This window comes from Hyposmocoma kahamanoa, unplaced genomic scaffold (genome assembly GCF_003589595.1).
Source record: "Hyposmocoma kahamanoa isolate Upper Pololo Valley unplaced genomic scaffold, ASM358959v1 63, whole genome shotgun sequence".
Lineage (NCBI taxonomy): Eukaryota > Metazoa > Arthropoda > Insecta > Lepidoptera > Cosmopterigidae > Hyposmocoma > Hyposmocoma kahamanoa.
This window is the reverse complement of record NW_020653851.1, coordinates 3161018-3183435: the sequence shown is the minus strand read 5'-3', so window position 1 is coordinate 3183435 and position 22418 is coordinate 3161018. Positions and strand designations below refer to the sequence as shown.

Genomic DNA, 22418 nt, shown 5'->3' with positions numbered 1-22418 from the left:
AATCTTTACTTATCTAGACACTATCATTTCTAGTCCTTGTTTCCACTTACCAGGTACTCCGTCGATATCGTCCTCCACATGTCTCCTTTCTGCGGCCATCCTCCTCAGCGCAGCGCCATCTAGCGGACCACCCGACCCTCCTCCCTCCCAGGATCCTTCTGATGCTGTGGAATTTGCTGGGGAGCCTTCACGTTCTTGGGTTTCTACTATTCCTTGGACCGGTTCCTGTTAAGATTCTTGAGTTAACATCTTTCCAATACAATGAGAACTGGAAAAATTGTATTAGATTGGACCAATGCAATACAATTTTTCCAAAACTAAAACAGTCCAATTCGAGCCTCAAAATTCCTATAATGGATAGAGAATGTAGGTATCACGGTTAGAACAATACGGAAATAATTGCAATATTGACTTCATGCTGTATGGCGGAATATTAAACATAAAAAATTAAGCTACAATTAATTTTGTGGAAACTACAAGTCTGATTACTGCCGTATATTGAAGCGTACCTGTTCCGATAACGACATCGTAAAACCTTATCATAGTTCAACTCATTATAGCTCCCATCGCTGGGCTAGTCTTCCAGAAGGTGGAGTTACCGACTTTTCAAGTTTACTTTTACAAGTTTTTTGTTTATAATTAATGCAAAGAGACCGAACATAAAGAAAATTCCTTCTATTGATATCGAATATCATGATATTCACAAATTTTTTGTCATGGTAGTAAAACAAAATGATAGTAAATAACATTATGATATTCATTTCTTTTTTTAAATCCTGTCAGATGAAGGATTTTTTTGTGACCTTTGTATTAATAATTACGTCGAAAGGAACCTTCCCCACACGACGTATCATTCCTGTACTTCTGACGCACCGGGCAATAATCAGCAAGTACCTTACGGCGTTTGGCAAATCCTTTCAATACTATGGTAAACATTATAGTGTATGCCATCTACACGATAAAACCATAACATTCAATAAAATCAATATGTGAACCTTCTTTAGAATGCAGGTTTCGTTACGATGTTTTCCTTCACACTTAGCTACAAATATTGTTACTATTTAGTGTCTATTTTGAATATGGAGTAAAATGACAGTCAGACAGACAGACAGACATTGCGCAAAAGTGTTGCTCGCTTGCAAGCAGCTAGTGATTGCAGGCGATAAATATTGTACAGACTATAGAGTCATACACGCCATTCATTATAGAATGACATCAAGTACTAAACGTGTTTATTGTTGTTTATGGTAATTTGAACAAGAGTGACTGAAATTCAGAATTGCTCAGCATTTAATTTCCATTTTATTATCGCTCAAGCTAATCGAGACTTGCATGAAAAGATCAAATACGTAAGTATAGGTTGTCTTTTTTGGTGATGGAGTAAAATGACAGGTCCAAGTTCATACACACACTGCATTTAGAACTACGACTATTAAAAATACAAAGAGAAGACATATTTTAAAGTTTTGCACTTTAATGCAAAATAGATAATTAAATTCGCCGGTCCTTATTAAAATCACAGGCCAACTGTCAAAATTAGAATAAACAAGGCAATAACGCAATTAGTAATCATTGAAACATCTTAACATTCACAATTCAGACATTTATGGCAATTTTTTCCTTCTTTCACAATCTATCGATAAAACTATCGACAATAATTACATGACTTTATGAAATCTGGGAACCCTGCAAATGTCATTGTACCCCGTCTTTAAAAAACCATAAACATCCATAAACGACGCAACTTAGAAATTAAAGTCATATACATAGATCTCTTTATTGAGAAGCATCGGTTCTTCCACTGGGCTAACACGGATATAAACTTTCATGACCTTTTATTGGCAATTGAATGTTCCAATCAAAACGAACACTCTAAAAAATTTACAAAGCGTTTTACCTTATCCTGTCCCAAGAAGACATCATTGAGCCTCAGCAAGAAGTCGGTAGGGTAAACAGCCCAGTCGGCCCACGCCTGTAGTATGCGCGTGACTCGGGCGCGGAAACCTTCCTGTTGCAATCGTGACGTCATTTTGGACCACGCTTGATGCGAATTGCGCATTATCTCTATTAGCTTTTGTTGGAACCTGGAACATTATTGACCGACTTTGTAAATTACTATACTCCGTAAATTTAATTGATTAGAATGACACATTTTAATCGTCATGAACCCGTCATGAATCGTGACAAAGATGTAAATAATTAGCAATTTATAACAATACCCGTACATAATCATAATTATAAAAACAGGTAAATAAGAGATGGAGAAAGATTACGTATCGCACGGTGAAGCGGGTCGCGGGGTTACTGCCCTCGCGCGGTGCATACGATTTAGAGACAATTTTGCGAAACTTTCCTATATGTAAATTTTTATTGAATTGATATTCAATTATTTTTATGTGAAATTACTTCACTAGTTTGTTATAATTATTAACACATATGATATGACGAAAAATCATAGATTTCTCATAGATGGCGCTACAGCTAAAAAAATCGTTGAAAAACCAAATACAAAGATACGACGCAAGCACATAGAAAAATTCTTGAGGTCCGCTGGTTCGTTCCGTGGCTTAGTTGATATAGCGCCTGACACGGTATGCTAGAAGACGTCGGTTCGAATCCGGCCGGATCGAAGGAGTTTTTTCTGAGTCTTCGATCTTTGTGTTAATAGTTTACTATATACAATTAGCAAGAATATTGAACAGAATATTTGTTTCATATATTTAGATAATTTTGCATTATTTCTATGATTAATTTCTTCAATATGGCGAGAATGTAAATAAACACACTGTAAACATAATTCAAGTTTTTTTTCAAATGCGGTATTTGCTACCGCCGAGCGGTAGGGACCGCCTTGGGTAACTACGATCTACACCGACCCCACAAATTCGGTCGATCAAGGCACTCACGCGTTCCGGTAGGCACTGGCGTTGGTGAGCTTGGCGCCGGCGTTGTGCAGAACGTCGGACATGAGGTAGAGGCGCGCGATTCGCTTGTGAGGCGCCGTGTGCTCGCCCGACAGAGCCTCGGCCAGGCACTGCGCGATCTCGCCGGCCGCCTCCGCGTGCTCCAGGCACCACGCCATCACCTCGCCCACACTCGTGCGGGACGGCGTCAGGCTGCGGATCAGCTCTTCCAGGCGGTCGCGTTGGCTGCACGTTTCGATCAATGTTTCGTTCGATTATATATTTATGTTATGATTCAGAAAATGGACGGTTTTCGAAGCTACAAAGTACAGTATTTACAAAGACTATTTTTATTTTAAGTATCGTATGAGGAAAAAACGAATAATAATAATGACGCACACACTCAACGTAGCCCTGCACTATGAACACCCTGTGTTGCGGGTGCCATGGATACATACATAGACAACCGCAAATTACACCCAAACTCACGAGAGAAATAAATGTAGGCCATACAAATATTTCTCCCGGCCCAGGAACCGAACTTGGGACCTCTGCGTGGCAGTCCGGCATTGTAACCGTTCCGCCACAGAGGCAGTTAAAGAAACAGCGATGAAGAAAGTTACTATATTCCTCATTTTAAACCAAATTACAGAATACTTAATCCCGAAAATTCCACTGATTACGAATTCGAAACATTCTTTTCAAAGCGATAATAATGTGATCTAAGTGAAAGTGAAAACATAAATATTGACTCGCGTCGGCTTAAAACACTATTTAAAAAACCCAAATAAGGGAACAAGTTATTTATGACAAAGTGAAAACACAATGTATTAGAACTACAATGGAAAATATTATTGATAATTAAACGAAGACATGCCTCAAAGGATTTGTATCTATTTGTAATAAATAATACTTTAACGCGTGTGTATATATTTCTTTGTATGTTATATAATTTTGAGTATATGTATGTGGTACTTATGTCTTACATTCTAAACACCTTAACCTACTCTACATAACTACGTTATTAAATAACTGCTTTAAATATCTGTAAATGTTGTATTTCGAAATAAGATTACTATTAAGATTGACTTAGATGTAGAAAAGCGGAATCTCCTAACACAGAAAGAAATAAATTATTAATATTATTATTAATTTGACATAAATAAATACAGTACTTAACATTTTATACAACCTCAAATGGCTTTAGTTAATTCCGCATAATAGTGAAAATGTTGAATCAATCACTATGGAAAAAAATATATAGTAAAATTGAAGGTTGATTGATTTACTATATGGTGCGAAAATACAATTCCTAAAAATTTTCACAATAGAAAAAGGGTAGCCTAAGGGTAACCTATCACAAAGTCAAAAATTTTGTCCGAAATAACGTTTGTTTGAATTTTCATTACACCGAAAATCGAATTATAACGAAACAGTTGTTCTTTCAGGATATGTTGAATGTTTATCGCAAACACACGATTAGGTTCGGTTAGGTTAAGTTAGGTTTAAAAGAAAAAACATTTTCCTCTCAAAATTACTTTCGAGGTTATGAAATTTCGACCAAAAGTTATTACTGGACAATGTAATTTCGAAATACTGATAGGTAATCACTCCTAAGACACAGGACTTTGACCTAGTCTAAGGGATGGAAATTCATATTTTAAATATAATTGTGTTGTGCAGTCAACCAAGCTATACACTTTTGTTCACATATCGCAGTGCAACGGTACAAGATCCGCCAATGTGTAGTTTCATGTGCAACACACATATCTTCCAAAAAAAAACAGCTTTGTGACATACTACTGCCGAATGGCTCTACACATATAGTCACAAATCATAATAGTAAAATTACAATAATTTTATAATTTCATAGAATTGCCCTTAAAAAGAGTGACGTGTAGAGCTATGGCGCTATAGTTCTCTTATGATTGTTTGCATTTATAGGAGGAATCACCATAGTACTTTTAACAAGAATATGAATTAATAGTAAAAAAAAAATGCTTACTTGTTAGACAATGTGCCTCTAATGTTATCCTTAGCGTCGTCCTCTTCAACCAGCTCGTCAGGCATGCCAGCGGTGTACAGATTCATGACTGGTGGCCGCCATACCGACCCACCGCAAAACATACGGAAATCGTTCATCTGCCATTGCTTGGGAGAGTCACCTTGCAGCATTGAGAAGAGCTTCCATCTATAAATAGACACATGAACATTGTTTTGCCAATCCAATATACTCTAACTTGATTGCAGTTAATTATAAATATTTTTAACAGACTTCAAAACAAAGGGAGAGGTTATTTATTTTATTAGTTAGTTATTTCTGCTGAATGTTTTTATGTATGTTCACCGATTACTCCGTCAATTGTGGACCGATTTTGAAAATTCTTTTTTTGTTTGAAAGGGTAAACTCTCGAGGTGGCGCCATTGTCACCAAGTCAGATTCTGATGAGGGGATTCCGTGGATATCGGGAAAAATCCTCAAATTTTATAGGCATGTAATGTAAAGTGACCTTGAATTCCATTAGCCGCACGCCTGACAAACCTCTTTTGCCTCCTCCGTATGCAGCAGTCTATTTATTTATTAATTTTTTATTCGAAAATTAAGTGCGCATTTGACCTTCAACTCACCTAATGGAAAGTGACGATGAGGTCGACGATGGAGCATGAACACCTAAATAATGCTTATTCACTCTTGTCTTGAAAAGGACCAAGTTATACCGTTCAGGAAACATGTTTGCAGACAGGGAATACCACTCCATACCCGTTCGCCATTTAAATGTGGAAGCATAACGCTCCGTGCTAATCCTTAGAATATGCTAAAATTACAGGCACATGGGACTTGTCAACTTATGTCTCAGGGTGACGGGAGCAGTGGTAGTGCCCATCAGATCTTTTTGATTTAAAGTTCTGAGTGCACTGCAATTCTCGAAGACGCTCTCTCCGTGTAACTATGCCTTGAGAGACATAAGTCTGTAAATAAAGTGCGTTGTTATTGTACCTGTAATAAATGTGTGCCGGCGACTGATTTTCAAAAAGGAACCGGAAGAAGGGGTTGTTCATCTCTTTGTTCATAATAATTGCCTCAAACATGGGGCCCTCGCGGATCACGAACTCAACCATGCGGTGAATCAACATTAGGATGTTCCTGGAAATCAAGATTGCACTGATGTATTACTTTCTTTCCAGCGAAATGTGGCCGCTTTAACTTTTGATATATAGCTAGTTGTTCATATGGTAACATTGTCAAAACAATAAAATAAATCTGGTGTAAACAGCAACACTAAACCGAAATGTCAGAACAGTTTTTGAATAACGGTGAAATTTTGGGAATAATATATCTTATATCTACGTCAGAGGAGCGCTGCTACGGTCTGTGTACTAAATGTGCTTGATATGAGACGTTACTAAGATGTTTGCCGCTCAACCGTTCTAACGATTGTTAGGGTGGCTTATACCCAGTCTACAAAAATAAAATAAAATAAAAATCATTTATTTCAGACAATGTGTTCCATACAAGTTAGTAAGTTAGTAACATGACACCTTGGAACTATGTTAGTATTAGGATTACTACACAATCACAAAAATAATACCTAATAATTAGTTACAAATATAACAAACAGGACGAAACCAGCCACCCAGATGATTTACTGACTCACACGTAGAACATGCAACTCAGTGAACCTTCGGAACACAGCTGCATCCATCCTGTCTGCTATGATCTTCACGATCTCGTTGTTTCTACCCCTCACCCTTCGTACTAACGAAGTGGACATTTTGCGCACGATGGCAGAGAAATCATCCATGCCAGCACCCGCAAACATGCCAGATGCGCTATAGAAACGGGGAAGCTTCAAGAAGGTCCTGAAGGTATAATACTGGACTCGCAAGGCGCCGTATGATCCCAGCGTAAAGTTGGACCATAGAGCACATGTATAGAAGCTCTGGCAGTATGCTCTAAAGAGTGTGAGCTTCACTCCAGTCGTACACCTTGTGAATCTATGAGCCAACATATTGCCTCGAACCGACAACGCCCTGCGCTCCCTCTCTATGTCTCCCTCATCGTTTAGGTCCTCTGTCACAATATGACCCAAGTACCTAAACTGTGCAACAGGCTGGTCCTTTAATTTTACCCTTAAACAGCAAGAACTCACTCTTTTTCTCGTTGTACTTTAAACCGTGTTGCACAGCATAGGTCTCACAATGACATATAAGTCGTCTTATACCACGGATTGAAGGGCTGAGCAACACCATATCGTCCGCATAGCTAATGTTATTAACGCTTGTGTTGTCAATACGGCATCCGACATGCATGCTGCTCAGCTCCCCAATCAGGTTATTAACAAACAAATTTAAAAGTCTAGGTGAGGTTAATCCCCCTTGCCTAACGCCACAGCTCAAAACATACTCATCAGATTGAGCATTTGCCCATTTTACCACATTCTTTTGATTACTATACCAATGTTAGAAAATACCAACTACTTCAGGTGCTATGCCCGCTTTCTTCAATTTTGTCCAGAGCATATCATATGACACTAGGTCAAAAGCTTTTGAAAGGTCTAAAAAGCAGGCATATACCGGGGTCTCTCTTTTCTCTATGCAGTCGCAACTAGAAAAATCTAGAAAACTCTGACCCACTTCGAATATCACTTGTGCACTACGTCTGAATCAAATCCCAGAAAATACTAATATCGCTTGTACACCTAGAGATATAATTAAGTCTATGACATTTCGGACCGTCATTTCTCGGATTCGGAACTGGAGGTCTATTCTCGTTCGCCGCCTGACTTCCGACACAAAACAATTACTGTCAAATAAATAATTTTCCATCAAATTAAAATACAATTACAAATACGAAGCTTCATTCGCAACATGCGGTTTTTTAATTTGGTCGAGTATTACTTATATGACCGTATCTATTTTAGTTTGACTTACCTTTCTGTAGGTACGACGACCTTGACGATGGATTGTGATAATATCTGGAAAATAATAAAATTTAATAACATTGTAAAATTTTTGAAAGATCCCTAACATTTTTTAAATGTAAGAAACATGCAATAGCACACATTACATTATAAACAGTACCAATGAAGTAGTCACGAGCCCTGGAGACACGCGGTGTCCCTAACGCACAGGTATGTTTTTATCGACATATTACACACAATAAAAAAAGTATAAAAAAATATAATTTATAGGAAATGAAACTATTTCACCATCGTAGCCAGTTACATACCGTGGGCAAATCTTTGTTTCAGAGAGCACATGGTATCTGCGACAGTAATTATCTGCCAGGGGAACTTCAGCATACAAAAGCAAGTCCTACATGCGAATAAGTTGAAGATTCCACGCCAATGCCGCAGCCCCCGTGTGAAACCACCAACAGTCGAGCGAAGGCCTGCCATTTTACCTTACGTGAGAGGTGTTACAGACAAGACCTTATCAAAACCTTTTTCAAGTCCCTGAGGAAGATTTCTCAGTTACTGAGACCCGTGAAATGTAACATCCCGTTACAGGATGCAGGAGTTAACAAGCTTGACTGTGAGTGCGGTCTCTCTTATATTGGACAAACGAAGCGAAGTATTTGTATCCGCGTCAAAGAACATATAGCTGATGTCAAACACCGTAACCACACGTAAACAAGTCTGCAGTCTGCGAGCATGTCATGGATAAACCTATACATTCAATTAAGTTTGACAAACCCCAGGTCCCAGCTAAAGAAGTCCGTTATCTACCCAGGATGCTGCCAGAGGCCATTAAAAATAAAAAAACATCCTAATTTCAACAGGGAAGATGTTTTCTCCGTACCACCAGTTTAGGATCCAGTATTTCCTCTAATGAAAAATGCCAAACAGACATAAGACCGCAGTACTAATTAATATGTTTTAGTCTATTCTAATTTCTACAATTAATTAATAATAAATTGAACTTAATAAAAATTCATTGAATAAAAAAATTTGTAAAACTTAATGTAGCGTAAATTGGAATGTTTTCTTTGTAAAATTAAAAATAAGGTATTTCTTAATAACTATTGTAACTATAGTGAAAAAAATAGGGTGGTTTGCATTAATATTAGACATAACTGGTTGAAGACTGCACCACCTCAGTCAACCGTGACCATGGGATCTGTAAAGGGCCCGAAACGTCGGTTTGTTTGAAAAAACAAATATACGCGATTTAAATCCGAAAAAATAGTTTCATTTCCTACGTGTAACAATCGCGAGCACCTAAGAACTTGATATATAATTTATTAAAAAAATATTTATTTTTACCCCTATCGTTAGGGACACCGTGTCTCTAGGACGCGTGACGGGTAAAATGTTTAGCGCAATTAGGATTATTTGAGTTTTTTATTTTCATATTTATTTTAACTCACCTGCTCGTACATATTTCTGTCATCCAGATCCCTTGGATAGTAATCTCCTGGAGGTATGCGTGGGATCTAAAACAAAAGCTAATAGTGGACAAGCAGTCTTTGCAAGATGTTTATGTACAGAAGTGGACGTGAAGAGGTCGAGATAAACCAATCAGGTGACTATATTGACAGAAATTATGACAACCCTCTTAATATAAAGAAGAACTAGTAGCAGTGGAGCTCCTTGTGAAAGAGTTCGTCTCGGGAAGTAGTGCCACCCATAGATTTAGTATATAGGTACCCATAGATTGGCAATGCAAGTGAAAGAGCGTTAGTATACACGTATGTTAGAGCGAGATGGGTAGACGAGACCACTTCATTGAACGCTATGACCCTGTATGAACCTAGGGTCAGCTGAGAACGAAACAAATTTCGTTTATTTTTGACAAATATTTGGTTTTAAAATGTGAAATAGTTATAAACGGACGTTTATTAGTCATGGTAACGTGTTCAGTGGCCGGATGTATCTCATCTAAAAAGGAAAACTCGCAGAATTGTACATTTCACATGTAAGTACTATTTAAATTTTTAGCTGTCTAAAAGCACTACCACAAAAGTTTTTTACATAAATATATTCGTAAAATTATACCATTCAAATGCATTAATAACCCAAATGTATACGAATTCAATTAAAAAATATATAAAATTTGTGAATTTCTGAAATTCATAACCCCACTTTCATAGACATTGACGCAATCGATAATATGTTATCGAGATGCCATTAACTGAAAAAAAGAAAGTCAAAGGGTTGCATACAGCCGAAATCATCTTCATACTTAATATTATTTAATCACAAATTTCTGGTTTTAGTACTTTATATTTAATTAATATTGCATTAGTGCATTATTTTTTGTCTACATTAAAACGAAAATTTCTTTTAATAGCGTAGTTGAGGCACCCATTTTTTTTATGTTAATTATTGTTGTTGATTCAGATTTCCTCAAAACATTGAAGTACGACAGATATAGCTTATAATGCTAAAGAGAGAAGACTGGGTTCCCAAAAAGCTTTCAAAAATATGCAGCAAACACTTTGAGGAAAAATGCGTTATGAGTTATTGTCTATCCACACATATCCGGGCCGTGCCTGAGACGTGGAGCCGTGCTCCGTCAGGGGCTCAAAAAAATATCGTTGCGTATATTTTGTATGAACTCGTTCACACATGTCCGTGTCCGGGCCGGGGCCGGGACGGGCCCGCAGTTCATACAAACTAGCACGCCCCGGCCACGTCCCGGGCACGGCTCTGATGGGTGTGGATAGTCCTTAAAGTTACGTTCTGGTTCTGTACTCACATTATTCATGCCGGTATGTCTTACAATTAATGAATTTTTGTGTAGTACTACTCTCAACAACAAACAAAACAGCGATTTGTTGTTGTTAGAGTTTAGTTCTGTTCCGAAATACGATACTCATATAGGATCAGTTGTGTGTCCATCTATCTGTCCGTCTGTCACAGCCAATTTACTCCAAACCTACTGGACTGATTATTTTGAAATTTGGTACACATATGCATTTGTGTGACCAAAACGTGTAACGTAAATAAATTAATTCTGAATTTGCAGTCACTATTGGGAGGGAAAGTTCTCAAGTATATATTTTTTGTAATTTGAAATATAAATATTTTTAAGTTGTTTAAGAAAATAGACGAAAATTGATCATTCTCCCTTATCCCCTTTATCATCGAAACTACTGAGCCTAAAGTTTTGAAAAAAATACAGAAATTGTCTTTAAATCTCTCACTATTGTGCGAATAAACCTATATTTGCTGTTGGAATCTATTGGAGAACATATTCTTCAACTACAATGTTACGTTTGTACGGAAACCTCTCCGCGCGAGTTCAACTCGCACCTGTCCGGTTTTTTGGTTTTATTACTTATCTGCAAATTGACTGCTGTGATGCACTTCTATGTCATCATATCATACAATAACTATAATAAGTTATATTTAAGGAGAAACCTGATACTAGTGATAATCATTTAGTGAATAACCACGAAAGTCTTAAAATCTATAAGTTATATTTGTTTGTAGGTTACATTGAAGCCAAGACGCAAGGTATCTTCATATGTGTACAGAGATATATCACCAGTACCCAGTAGCTCTATAGCAAACGATCTGGATTAAAATATATCCCCGAGGACAAAAAAAATGAAGAAACCTATTGATCTTCTTAACAGGCGCTTAGATACGAAAAGAAAAAACCTGAAAAACGTAAGGGCACAAAATCCTCATGCAAAGGGCTCATGCAGCCAATCGTCGCCATGCAGGCTAGTCTTTGGAATTTGTCCAGCTTGTCGGTTGTGGTCGTCAGCTTGGTTCGTGGCCACCATACATCGCGCCGTAACTGATCATGGGTCTTATCACCGATTTGTAGAGCCATAGTGTTATCTTGGGTGAAAGTCCCCGTTGTTTACCTACCATCCTATGGCACTGCCAGAAGGTGATAGTAGCTTTCTTAATTTTGTTTTGAATCATTAATTAATTAGTTAATTAACGTCTCGGCGTTTTGCTATAAGACATTTTGGTGAATACGACGAAGTAAAATGCCGGTGTAATATGTTAATCGATATTAAAGTTAAATCAGTGGATGGCACAACACTATTTATCTTGCACACATGCACATTATACGCGCAGATGTATTTTTGTTTTGGTCTCGTCTCCAATACTTCAGGGCCAATCTATGGATATACTAAATCTATGCTGCCACATTATCTATTTCTGCCGCCAAGCAGTAATGTCAGCATTACCGTGTTCCAGTTTTGCAGGGGAAGAGTGCTGGTGAAATTACGGGCACATGGGAGTTGTCAACGTATGTCTCAGGGTGACGGGCGCAATGGCAATGCCCCTCAGATCTGAGTGGCACTGCAACTGTGATGGACAGGCGTGTAGCTTACCATCAGGCGCACGACTTGTTCGTCCCGTCAGTTGATATAATATATACATATATATATATAAAAGACTACGCACAGCAGTGAACGAATAGTATATGCTAATTGTGCTAGTCCCAAGGTAATTGGAACGCACTTTGAGATACAAAAGTCAAAATTATCTCGGCATTGAAAATGTTAAAACTACATGAATTAAAAATTTGATAAAAATTCAACCTTATCTTCATGTAAAGCGCAGGCCACACCGCGAACGAAGCTAAGCTAAGTTAGCTCACGTAGCCGGGGCATCTTTTCATACTTCGGTTCACACCGTCAACTAAGCTAACCGAGCTAACTAACCCAACGACCCCACTAAGCTATGTAAAATAAGTCGCCCTTTTTCCGCCTTCCACCCCGCGCACGTATCCACGGTGTAGCACGTCACTACTTACTACATATTTTCTTAGATTACATTTGAATGTAACTAGGTGAGCTAAGTTAAGTTAGCATAGTTGGTTGCATGCATCGAGTATATAACCAGAAATAGAGACGAAATAAGAGCCATCCATCCCTAGCAACTCATCTGGCAAATGAGCCTTATATCATTTTAAATATCAAATCTCGTTTGCGCTGAAATCACAAATTAGAAAGCTGAAATAGTACAGCGCCAACAACTGACCTATGTGTACGTCTCCGTATATTCCAAAAATATTCTGTATTGATTGTAATAAAGATAACAATGGTTCCATTCGGTGGTGTGGGAAAAACAGCAAAACATCTAATTACAAAACAAAAGGGATCACATTTCATCGGTACCTAATTAATTATTAAATACGTAATTTTTCAATTTTCGTCTATTATAGCAAGCCTCAAGTTAAACTGGCCGATTTGAAGTGAAACAATTGGCGGCACCCGTCAATTGTTATCGAATTCGGGCTGGCCAATCAGAGCGCAGTTGTCACCATAACGATTTGGCAGAATAGTTTTCAAACAAATTAAATGACACTTCGTCTCTATTTCTGATTATATACTCGATGGTTGCGTGTCACTACGTAAGCTAAGTCGCTTAGCTTCGTTTGCGCTGTGGCGCTTAATTTACGGGGCGCTTTTAATTATAACTGAAATACATCTGAAAACAATGTATCAATAACAATGTATCACGACCATTACGACAAGGTTGATGTTTAAAATGTATTCAGATATAGAAATTGGTACGCTTAAGATTATTTTAAAACTTGAGTTCCGTAAACAGAAAGCTGTCACGTGATCTTTGTAATCTACTGCGTCTAAAGGCCTCAAGTACAAAACAAAGGTTCCGACTCGATAAAATTAAAATTAACATAATGAGCCACATCTTGTATAAGCAGTGGGCGTAATCCATGTAGTTTTTTTTTAATAATAATAACGCACACACTCAACATAGCCCCTCACTAGGGAAACCCTATGTCGGGTACCATGGACACACATATAGACAACCACAAATTACACCCAAACTCGCAAGAGAAATAAATGTAGGCCATACAAATATTTCTCCCGCCCGGGAATCGAACCTGGTAACCTCTGCGTGTCAGGCCGGCATGGTAACCGATCGGCCATAGAGGCAGTTGAGACTACCGTCCTTGTACGATTTATAAAAGAGAAATTGTAATATGTTTCTCTGTGTTCTCATGTAAGCGAGTTATTTAGAATTCTTAGTGAGAATAAATGTCTTAAACCTCATTCGATAACACATCGCACCCTGTGTTAAAGTGACGTCAACCTTTTGTTTGCGATCCCGTTTCTAAACTAAATAATTTAGACAACTGTTACCTTGTTCATAAGATGCTTTGGCGGCTGAGCGTTGAACGGCAAGCCGGAAGGCGGGGGCGGCTTGGTGGGCTGTTGCAGTGCAGGCGGGATGTAGATAGGGACTGGAGGAATTACCACTGCCTTACCCCAACCGAGCTTCATCTCGTAGCTCATTATTTCTTTTCCTGCAACATACAAGAGATACTCATTAGCAATTTTGTAGCGACATATCGTCCTTCTCCTTTTTTTTCTCCCTCCAATATTTATTATATATTTATGTTTACTCTCTAGTATTTATGGTTCAGGAGCTTTGAATATTCCTCGTACATATATTTATCAAATTTCTATATATATTTCTATTACGTCTGCTTGCTGCTTGTAATAATTCGTGTAACAAAATAAATTTAAAAAATAAAATAAATAAATAAAATGTTCAGTTGTAAAACTGTAAGCTCTTATGCCCAAATTAAAAATAATAAAAATAATCAAAAATGTAGTTTATAGTATTGCTTATGTATTGTATGGTACCGTTTATACATCTCAGAGCTCGTTCTCCGTCCTTCCGAGACATGAAGGCGACAAAGCCACAATTCCGGCCACGCGCCTTCTCCTCATCCGACCTAGGCCACATGATCTTGATACTTGCAAGTGGCCCATAGCGACCAAAGATCTCCATTAACTGTTGCTCTGTTATCTGCAAATTGGTTATTAGAGTGAAATAATCTTACATACCTGCAAGCTAGAAAATAAGAAAGGAACAATTTTAATTGGTTTTATGTAATTAATTATGTAACGTAGCGAAAGATATTGCTACTAAACATTCATAATAGAAGTTATTTTTTTTATTTTATTTTTAATAAGGCCTGTAACACTTGGGTATCAATGTCGGCCTTGTGATGTTAATCCCTGTGAATTATTACGGCGATACTGTATAGTGTCGCCTCGTAGTAAGGGGTAAGACCTCACATATGAGTACAGAGTTTTAGCCCTCTTTGTCAACGGGTCACCCAACACAATATTTAACTCCCCTATCTGCCAAATATCCCCTAATTGAAATTGGCTTGTTATAGCCACATAACGGTCACATTCCATCAAATGTAGCATATGTTCAATTTTGCTACAAAATTCACAAAGCTGAAACTCCGCTCGTTTTATTATATGATAGAATTTATTTAAAGGAAGGTGGCCAGCATGAAGTCTAAAAGCTAAGACCAATGTATTTTTGTAGAAAGTGTGCTATCCTTTTATTTAGACATCAATGTCATAGATACATGCCGCCAAACGGATCGGAACTGTTGATTTTTCAATGGTCAACTACCATTCTTCCACTAGCTTATCACCGCTCAATATTAAGGTATTTAATACATGCTTAAATAGGAAGGTTATAAAATTTCCCATATACATGATTTGTTTTATGTAACTCATACTTTCATGTGATAAAAGCACTTTTGACATTATGATCACTAATGGTTTTATTATATCAGGAGTACGAAATTACCCCCACAAACGTCCAAATTCAAGACAAAAAAAATAACTATATTCCTCATTTTATCCCTTAATAAACAACACCATTTAAGTGTTACAGTATAAAAGTAACAGTCTAGCACTGCGCGTTGCGGCTCGCTGCGTGCGCATCGATCAGTCCGCAGTGAGGAACTCGGAGGGCTGATACGTTGCGTCAGCGCGTCTTGGAACTCTTCTTCGCTACTGCTGTCCGTAGAATTGTTGTCGGGAACAGTCCAGCACACAGAGCTCACCACGTCGTTACCACTAACATCTGCAGCTGCATACCGAGCGCCATGATGACACGGTTTCCAGGTCGGTCGCAAGCTCCAGCCTCCATCTCTATTAAAATTTGGTCGCCTACTTATTTCAATAACCTCTCGGATTTTGCGGGGCACAAAATATTTCTCCCGCGCTGAAACCTTTGCTTTGCCAAACGAATGTAGTGACCAGCACCGGAGCTTAGAAAATGGTCTGCCACCGCAGATCTATTGACATCTTGGTTCTTCATGGATCGGATATGCTCAGCTAGCCTAGTAGCCACGTTCCGTCTCGTTTCGCCGACGTAACACATGCCTTTATTATTTTTATTATATTTTATGGTTGAAACTAGTCGGACCGCTTCCGACTAAAATACTACGCAAGTAAGTCCCGTTACTTTTATACTATGTGTGATAACCGCATTAGTTTTCATAACCATTTAAGTGGAAAATTGACAGTCTTTTTTTACTTTTGAACATCACTCAAGTCTGGATTAAATTATCTGGACATAATTAAAAGATATAAATACAATTATTTGTTATTGATAAACAGAACACCTATTACTAACAACAGCTTAATAAAATCTTGAATTCAATTGAGTTTTTCAATTAAAATAATGACGTAAATGGTGTTATTTGTTAAGTCACGATTTGTTACTTTCTCTGCACATCATATATTTGTAGATATAGATAATCATTATTGATTTCTTTTAATCAAACTTACCTTAGGATTCAAATTGCCCAAATATAAGTTAGTAGTATTGGGATCGCCGGTATCATAAGAGCCTATATCAGGCATCATGTCAATCATGGGCTCATTGCCGATGGTTCCTCGTTCTCGTAGCACATTCTTGTACTTGTGACGCTCTGACCGTTCCTCTTGGATTCTGGAAAATTCAGATACAGTCTATACACTGAATGTCTATATGACGTTTTAGCTGTAAACTGTTCTTTTTTGAGCTGCTAATTTGCAGTCACGTTGTCAATGTATGTGCTCTATTATTTTGGAAAAATTACCAACTTTTTCATAATTTATTGTAAAATCGCATTTCATCTCTAAATTTACATTGATGACATTTTTAAGAGTAAATGCCTAATGAACAAGTACAAGTGTTTAATATTTTCACAATTTCAAGCGTGATTTGTTTACCAATGAAATAGATTTTGTAATTTCAGAAATGTGTGATAACACTAGAGAACCGATCATGATTATTATTAAATATATGGTTAGGAAGCTATCAACACAAACCAGTTCATTGCAGCTAGCTTTGAGAGGCAGATCCTATATTTTAGTGATATAAAATACCACTCAGGTGGCTAGTTAACTCGTTCACAGTCCAGTATCACTTGGACCAGTACTCGATTTCAATGCCTTTAATATGTAATTGACGGTAATTTTGTCGAAAAACAACACAATAACTTTGAAGATATTTCTCAAATAAAACACAATATGTCAAGCAATTTTTATCACAAATTCCAAAGGCCATAATCTGCAGATAGAATGTAAAGTATTATATAATAACATAACATAATCATAACGCACACACTCAACATAGCCCCGCACTAGGGAAACCCTGGGTCACAGGTGCCATGGACACACATATAGACAACCACAAATTACACCCAAACTCACAAGAGAAATAAATGTAGGTTATACTAATATTTCTCCCGGCCTGGGAATCAAACCTAGGACCTCTGCGTGGCAGTCCAGGACAGTAACCATTCAGCCACAGAGGCAGTTATCACCACTATTAAATATTTATAATGAAAGATTAAATATATGTTCTTGGGCCAATCTTAAAAAGATTTATTACCTTCAACTTTCCAGACCACCTTAAGAGCTATGCTGCCCTCGTGACGAGAAAAGGCACAATTATGTGTACTTTATACATCAGATGTTCTTTTTTTCATTCTGAGGGCAGTATTTCTAAGCAAAACAAATAAGTAAACATTTTTTAACATAGTATAGTACAACACTTACTGTCTCAACTCCTCTTTAAAAAGTTCTAAATTGCTCTTCTTCTTATCTTTAGACAGTTTGTTTCGAATGCTCGCTCTTGACAGTTGATCCTGCCTCTGAACAAGGTTACGGACCAAATCCGCTTCCGAATTCCTTTGCTTGTCATCTAACCGGGAAATAGGTTTGTAGAGTTTGCCCCGTTCTGATGTATCTTCCTCTGTGAAAAACCAATATGTATGTTGTTAGCATAAAATTTTAAAAATCATCAGCCACTGGTAGCTGTAAATGTACCTGGCTGAGTGAAAAACTTTTCTAGGTAAACACCAACAACAAAGATCTGCAAACAAGCACATAGAAAAATGGATAAGGTCTGCTGGTTTGTTCTATAGCTCAGTTGGGAGAGCGTCAACACAGTATGTTGAAGGCTCTAGTTCGAATCCAGCTGGACTGAGATGATTTTTCTTAGTGTTAAATCTTTGTATGAATAATTATTAAAAAACTAGTGGAGTAATTTCACAAAAAATTATTGAACATCATGGTAGTAAAACAATATAATATTCAATACAGTTAATATTTTGAAAATATTCAATACACTTAATATTTCAAAAATATTCAAAATTTTGTTGTATTCAAGAATAAATGAACAATAAAAGGGTCTGTCACTATTCTAATACTCACTTATACTAATAAAATATAAATGTTTAAGAAAGGATTGTAGAAAAAGTTAAACAAAACCTGCTAATTATGTTTCATATCAAAGTTTTATTGCCTTTATTTGCAGCTGTATTCATAAAAATGGATATTGTTTTAAAGTCTACTTACTTCTGGCCCCTGCATCATAGGTGCCAGCCTTCACCCAAACTTTTGATGTGGTGCTCGGAGCCTCCTGGAAGGTCTCCACAAACTCTTTGAAAACCTAGACAGTAAAAAATTTTTCTTATACAGTTGCATCTAGAATGAAACAGTTAAACTAGTAATAAAATAAAATCTTTAGCATCATAACCAGGGGTGCTGCTGCTGATATGGGTGCAAATTTTTCATCATCAAAGAGAAGATAGAGAAGATAATGGATGTTAAATCTAACATCCATTATCGTTAAGTGATTCAAATGTCAGATGCGGAAGCAATTATTCAAAATATGTACATGATCTGTGGTTGCGGCTGCGGATACAGACGTCTGCGGTATCCTTATCATAATCTACTCAACAAAATTCGAAAGTAGCATCGACACTTACATGAGCAGCGGCTTCTTCCTCTTCCTTCTTCTTGAGCTCTTCTATCTCTTTCTTAGAGAGTCCGCGGGTCCCCATCGAGCCTGTGGAGAACGCCGACAGCTTCTGGTCAGCAATTTTCTGCCAATAGAATGGAAAAATGCACGTCAAATAACAGCACACACTCCCTATGATAAATATTTTTTGGAAGTCTATTTCTACGCTGACCAAAGGACGCTTACCTTCATTTTCTAAATTAGAGTAAAACTAATATAATAAATGCATTCTTTACCAAAATTGTGAAGGAACCTTGCGAAAATATTTTTCCCAGACCACCAACCTAAATGTTTTTTTTCCAAGAATTTCCTAACCACTTCCCAAATCTCACAAATTGACAATGGCTTGACGGCTTGACTGACTGACTGTCACTGACTGTCATACGATTCGACTATGTTGTCAATGGTCACTCGTTGTTCATTTTACGCACATTTTTTAATTATGAATACCTTCATTACCTTCTATCTACGTCGTAATTCACGTTCACGTTACTGGCTCGCTTTAAATGATGGTAGTAGGAGCTTTTCTTTTTAGAAAATAAATAAATGTTTTTGTAATGAAACACACAAACAGTTTGAATTATTACTGATTATTGGTTATAATATAATGGCTGGCAAATTATGGTACCGTTATGAATATTACATTTATAATGCCTTATTTTTAATTAACAAAATACTTATTTACTTTGAAATTTTAAAACATAAAATAAAAAATGTCAATGTCAATGACCACAAATTAATATAATATAATAATAGTCAGTAATTCAACGGACGAAAAGGAACGTGTTAAATTTTATGAATTGAGAGCGCGTATTCAAACATTTTGGAGTTGTCAAATTAATGTTACTAATATTATTCGTTTACCTCAATTTAAGGCAAAAGAATGAAATAATTATCTATTTCACCAAAAATTTTTATTTTTATATAAATTATCTTAAAAAATGAAAATATGGTAATAAAATATTGCTCAAGTTAATAACTACATACAATACAGGTTGTTACAATAGCATGCGGTGGTATAATAAAATAGTGTCCTTTACTTATATTTACTGAATACTCAACCTAACATATTAAACTTAACCTAAATATATAAAAAAAATATCAAATAAATCGATAGTTGCACTATCCTATATTCGTTTTTCGAGAAGTCGTCTTGTCTGAAAAATAATTGAATATAGCTACCAATTTATAGTCTGTCTTCTTTGAAAACGGAGCTAAATGACGCCCGCTTGCGACCAGCTAGTGATTGCAGTCGTTAAATATTCTATGAACTATCGACTGAATGTTGGTCACGCTTATGAAATAAATAACCGAACTTGTTTAATTTGAATCATCCTCGACCCGTTATTCATCCAATTAATGAGCACAAGTTCATTTGAATTGTCAATTTCAAGAAAGTTCATACATACATACACTGTACTTAAAACTTAGTTTATTAAAAATGCAGAGGTGATATTTTTTTAAGTTTTTAATTTTAATTCAATATAAATAATCAAATTCGTCTATTTTTGTTAAAATATGAACAAAAGTTGATCTTGATGCTGAAGGCTAACTGTCAAAATGAGAATAAAGAAGGCAATAACACAATTAGTAATCACTAGAACGTCGTAGTATCCATAATTCAGTCATTTTTGACAAAATTTTATTTCCTACCTATTAAACTATCGACAACTACATGACTATTTAAGATTTTATAAAAACTAGCAACCCTACAAATGTCATTTTGCTCCGTCTATAAAAAAGACGGACTATAGTAATTAATATTAAGTTTTCGGTGTATGAAAAAGGTTCTCTATACTATGGTACACATGGAGTGTAAAAAAAACGATCCTTTTAGTTATTTACCAATCGATCCTATTCCTAATTTAATAACAATGAATACTTTACTATTGTGGTATTTGATCAACAATAAAAAATTTGTAAGTAGTAGATTATTAACTATTTCGATTTACAATCGATATTTGATCAACAATCAAAAAGTGTAGTAACTAATTGATATCAACAATCATATTATTTCAATTTATTACCAATCAATTACATAGGTACATACAACACAAACAATTATTACAACATATAAAAATCCCTCAGGTTTGAGTCAAAGCTGTATGTTGTCTACAGCGACAATACAGCATTTTTTTTTAATAATTCGATTATTTTTAGTAACTATCGTCCATCGCTATATTCGGAAAGTTAATTCCGCTTTCCGTACATTAGCAGACATAAGAAATGTGTGTGGATAGTTGAAAAAAAAAAACATTTGTACTATAAATTTAATATCTGGCAAAAAAATTTTTTTTTACCGTAAGTAAAACATACAACGAAATACACTAATAATAATTGCACTTATTAAAACTTGGGTAATGGCTGTGAAACTTGGCAACATTTGTCGTGTCAGCCGAATGGTGGCCGAATGCGTGCGCAATTACGGTAGTTGATGAAGACTTGTACTTGGGTGGTATGGAGTTTTGTTGATTGCCCGCTAAGTGTCGTAAGTTCGGTGCATGTGAGACTATATTCTTAATGCAGTGTCACCGTGCCATATTATTTAACCTGTGTTGTGCGTAAGATTTGTAGAAATTGTCTAAAAAACAGTTCATGAACTGTACGAATAAGTCTAATAATTCACTGTATTTTTTTGCTCAGTGCAATGTGGTCAATGGAGGACTTGTAGTGGTAAATAAAGCGAAGTGACAGACGAATTGCTATCTCCTGTCGACTGTAAGTACTTAGTTATATACCAAACGTGTATATGTATACGTTGAACTTGAGTTTTTCGCGTATAAATGCGGTGTTTGGTGGCCGGTCTATTTTTGTATGTAATGTTTTTTGTAGTGTCTGCTAAAAAAGTTCCGCTGTACTGTTGACCTCGGTTGTAATGAATTAATCTTGTGATTCTGTAATTTTATGTTGTGAATACGCCACGGCATTTTGACGCGGGACCTTGAGGCTCATTTTGTATTAGACAAGTACACATTGCACTTAAGAGTGATAATAAAGCGCTAAGCGACGAATTTCCTGTTCATATTTGCCAGAATATTTATCTACCTGTTGAAATTCATAATTTGCTGTGTGTGTTACCTATTTTAGATGTTCCATTAAACTGATAACATATCATATATTGTTGAGTCAGTTGATTGCAGACTATATTTTCGGAAATACCTATTATAACAGCAACTAGCTACGTTGTATAACGTTAGTATTGACAAGTTCGCAAAGTAATTAAAACAGGAGTGTCATGCTAATCCATTAGTGGTACACCTGTTGGAAGGTTTTACAAGTTTTCTGGTCTATTACTGTAATGAAAAAAGTAATAAAAGAACTGTGTTTTAAAACTTTTTAAATAATTGTTATTTTTGATATTAAGTCATTGAATTCAGAGACTTGATTAAAATGAAAAATTTTCAAAATAAAGATCTTTTAAAAACTTTGTCATGAAAAGGTCCACACATAACTTATGACAAAA

The 22418-nt window shown here is 36.4% G+C and overlaps 2 protein-coding genes across 2 annotated transcripts in view; one reads left to right on the top strand and one right to left on the bottom strand.

Annotated features, from left to right (window-relative positions):
• LOC113229913 (U2 snRNP-associated SURP motif-containing protein) overlaps nucleotides 1–22418 on the bottom strand; it is a 28383-nt gene that overhangs the window by 4673 nt on the left and 1292 nt on the right. The window contains exons 2-14 of the mRNA XM_026463604.1: nucleotides 18924–19150; nucleotides 18511–18604; nucleotides 17710–17905; nucleotides 16453–16615; nucleotides 14494–14659; nucleotides 13987–14150; nucleotides 9274–9339; nucleotides 7836–7879; nucleotides 5902–6048; nucleotides 4909–5094; nucleotides 2907–3149; nucleotides 1898–2084; nucleotides 51–225 (exon numbers count right to left, since the gene is read on the bottom strand). Of these exons, the coding sequence (XP_026319389.1) occupies nucleotides 51–225; nucleotides 1898–2084; nucleotides 2907–3149; nucleotides 4909–5094; nucleotides 5902–6048; nucleotides 7836–7879; nucleotides 9274–9339; nucleotides 13987–14150; nucleotides 14494–14659; nucleotides 16453–16615; nucleotides 17710–17905; nucleotides 18511–18604; nucleotides 18924–19150 (2058 nt within the window). The remainder of the gene's footprint in view (nucleotides 1–50; nucleotides 226–1897; nucleotides 2085–2906; nucleotides 3150–4908; nucleotides 5095–5901; nucleotides 6049–7835; nucleotides 7880–9273; nucleotides 9340–13986; nucleotides 14151–14493; nucleotides 14660–16452; nucleotides 16616–17709; nucleotides 17906–18510; nucleotides 18605–18923; nucleotides 19151–22418) is intronic.
• The window catches only part of LOC113230094 (beta-arrestin-1), a 191046-nt gene continuing 189998 nt past the window's right edge, over nucleotides 21371–22418 (top strand). Inside the window, exon 1 of the mRNA XM_026463851.1 lies at nucleotides 21371–21673. The gene's annotated coding sequence lies outside the window, so the exon portion shown is untranslated. The remainder of the gene's footprint in view (nucleotides 21674–22418) is intronic.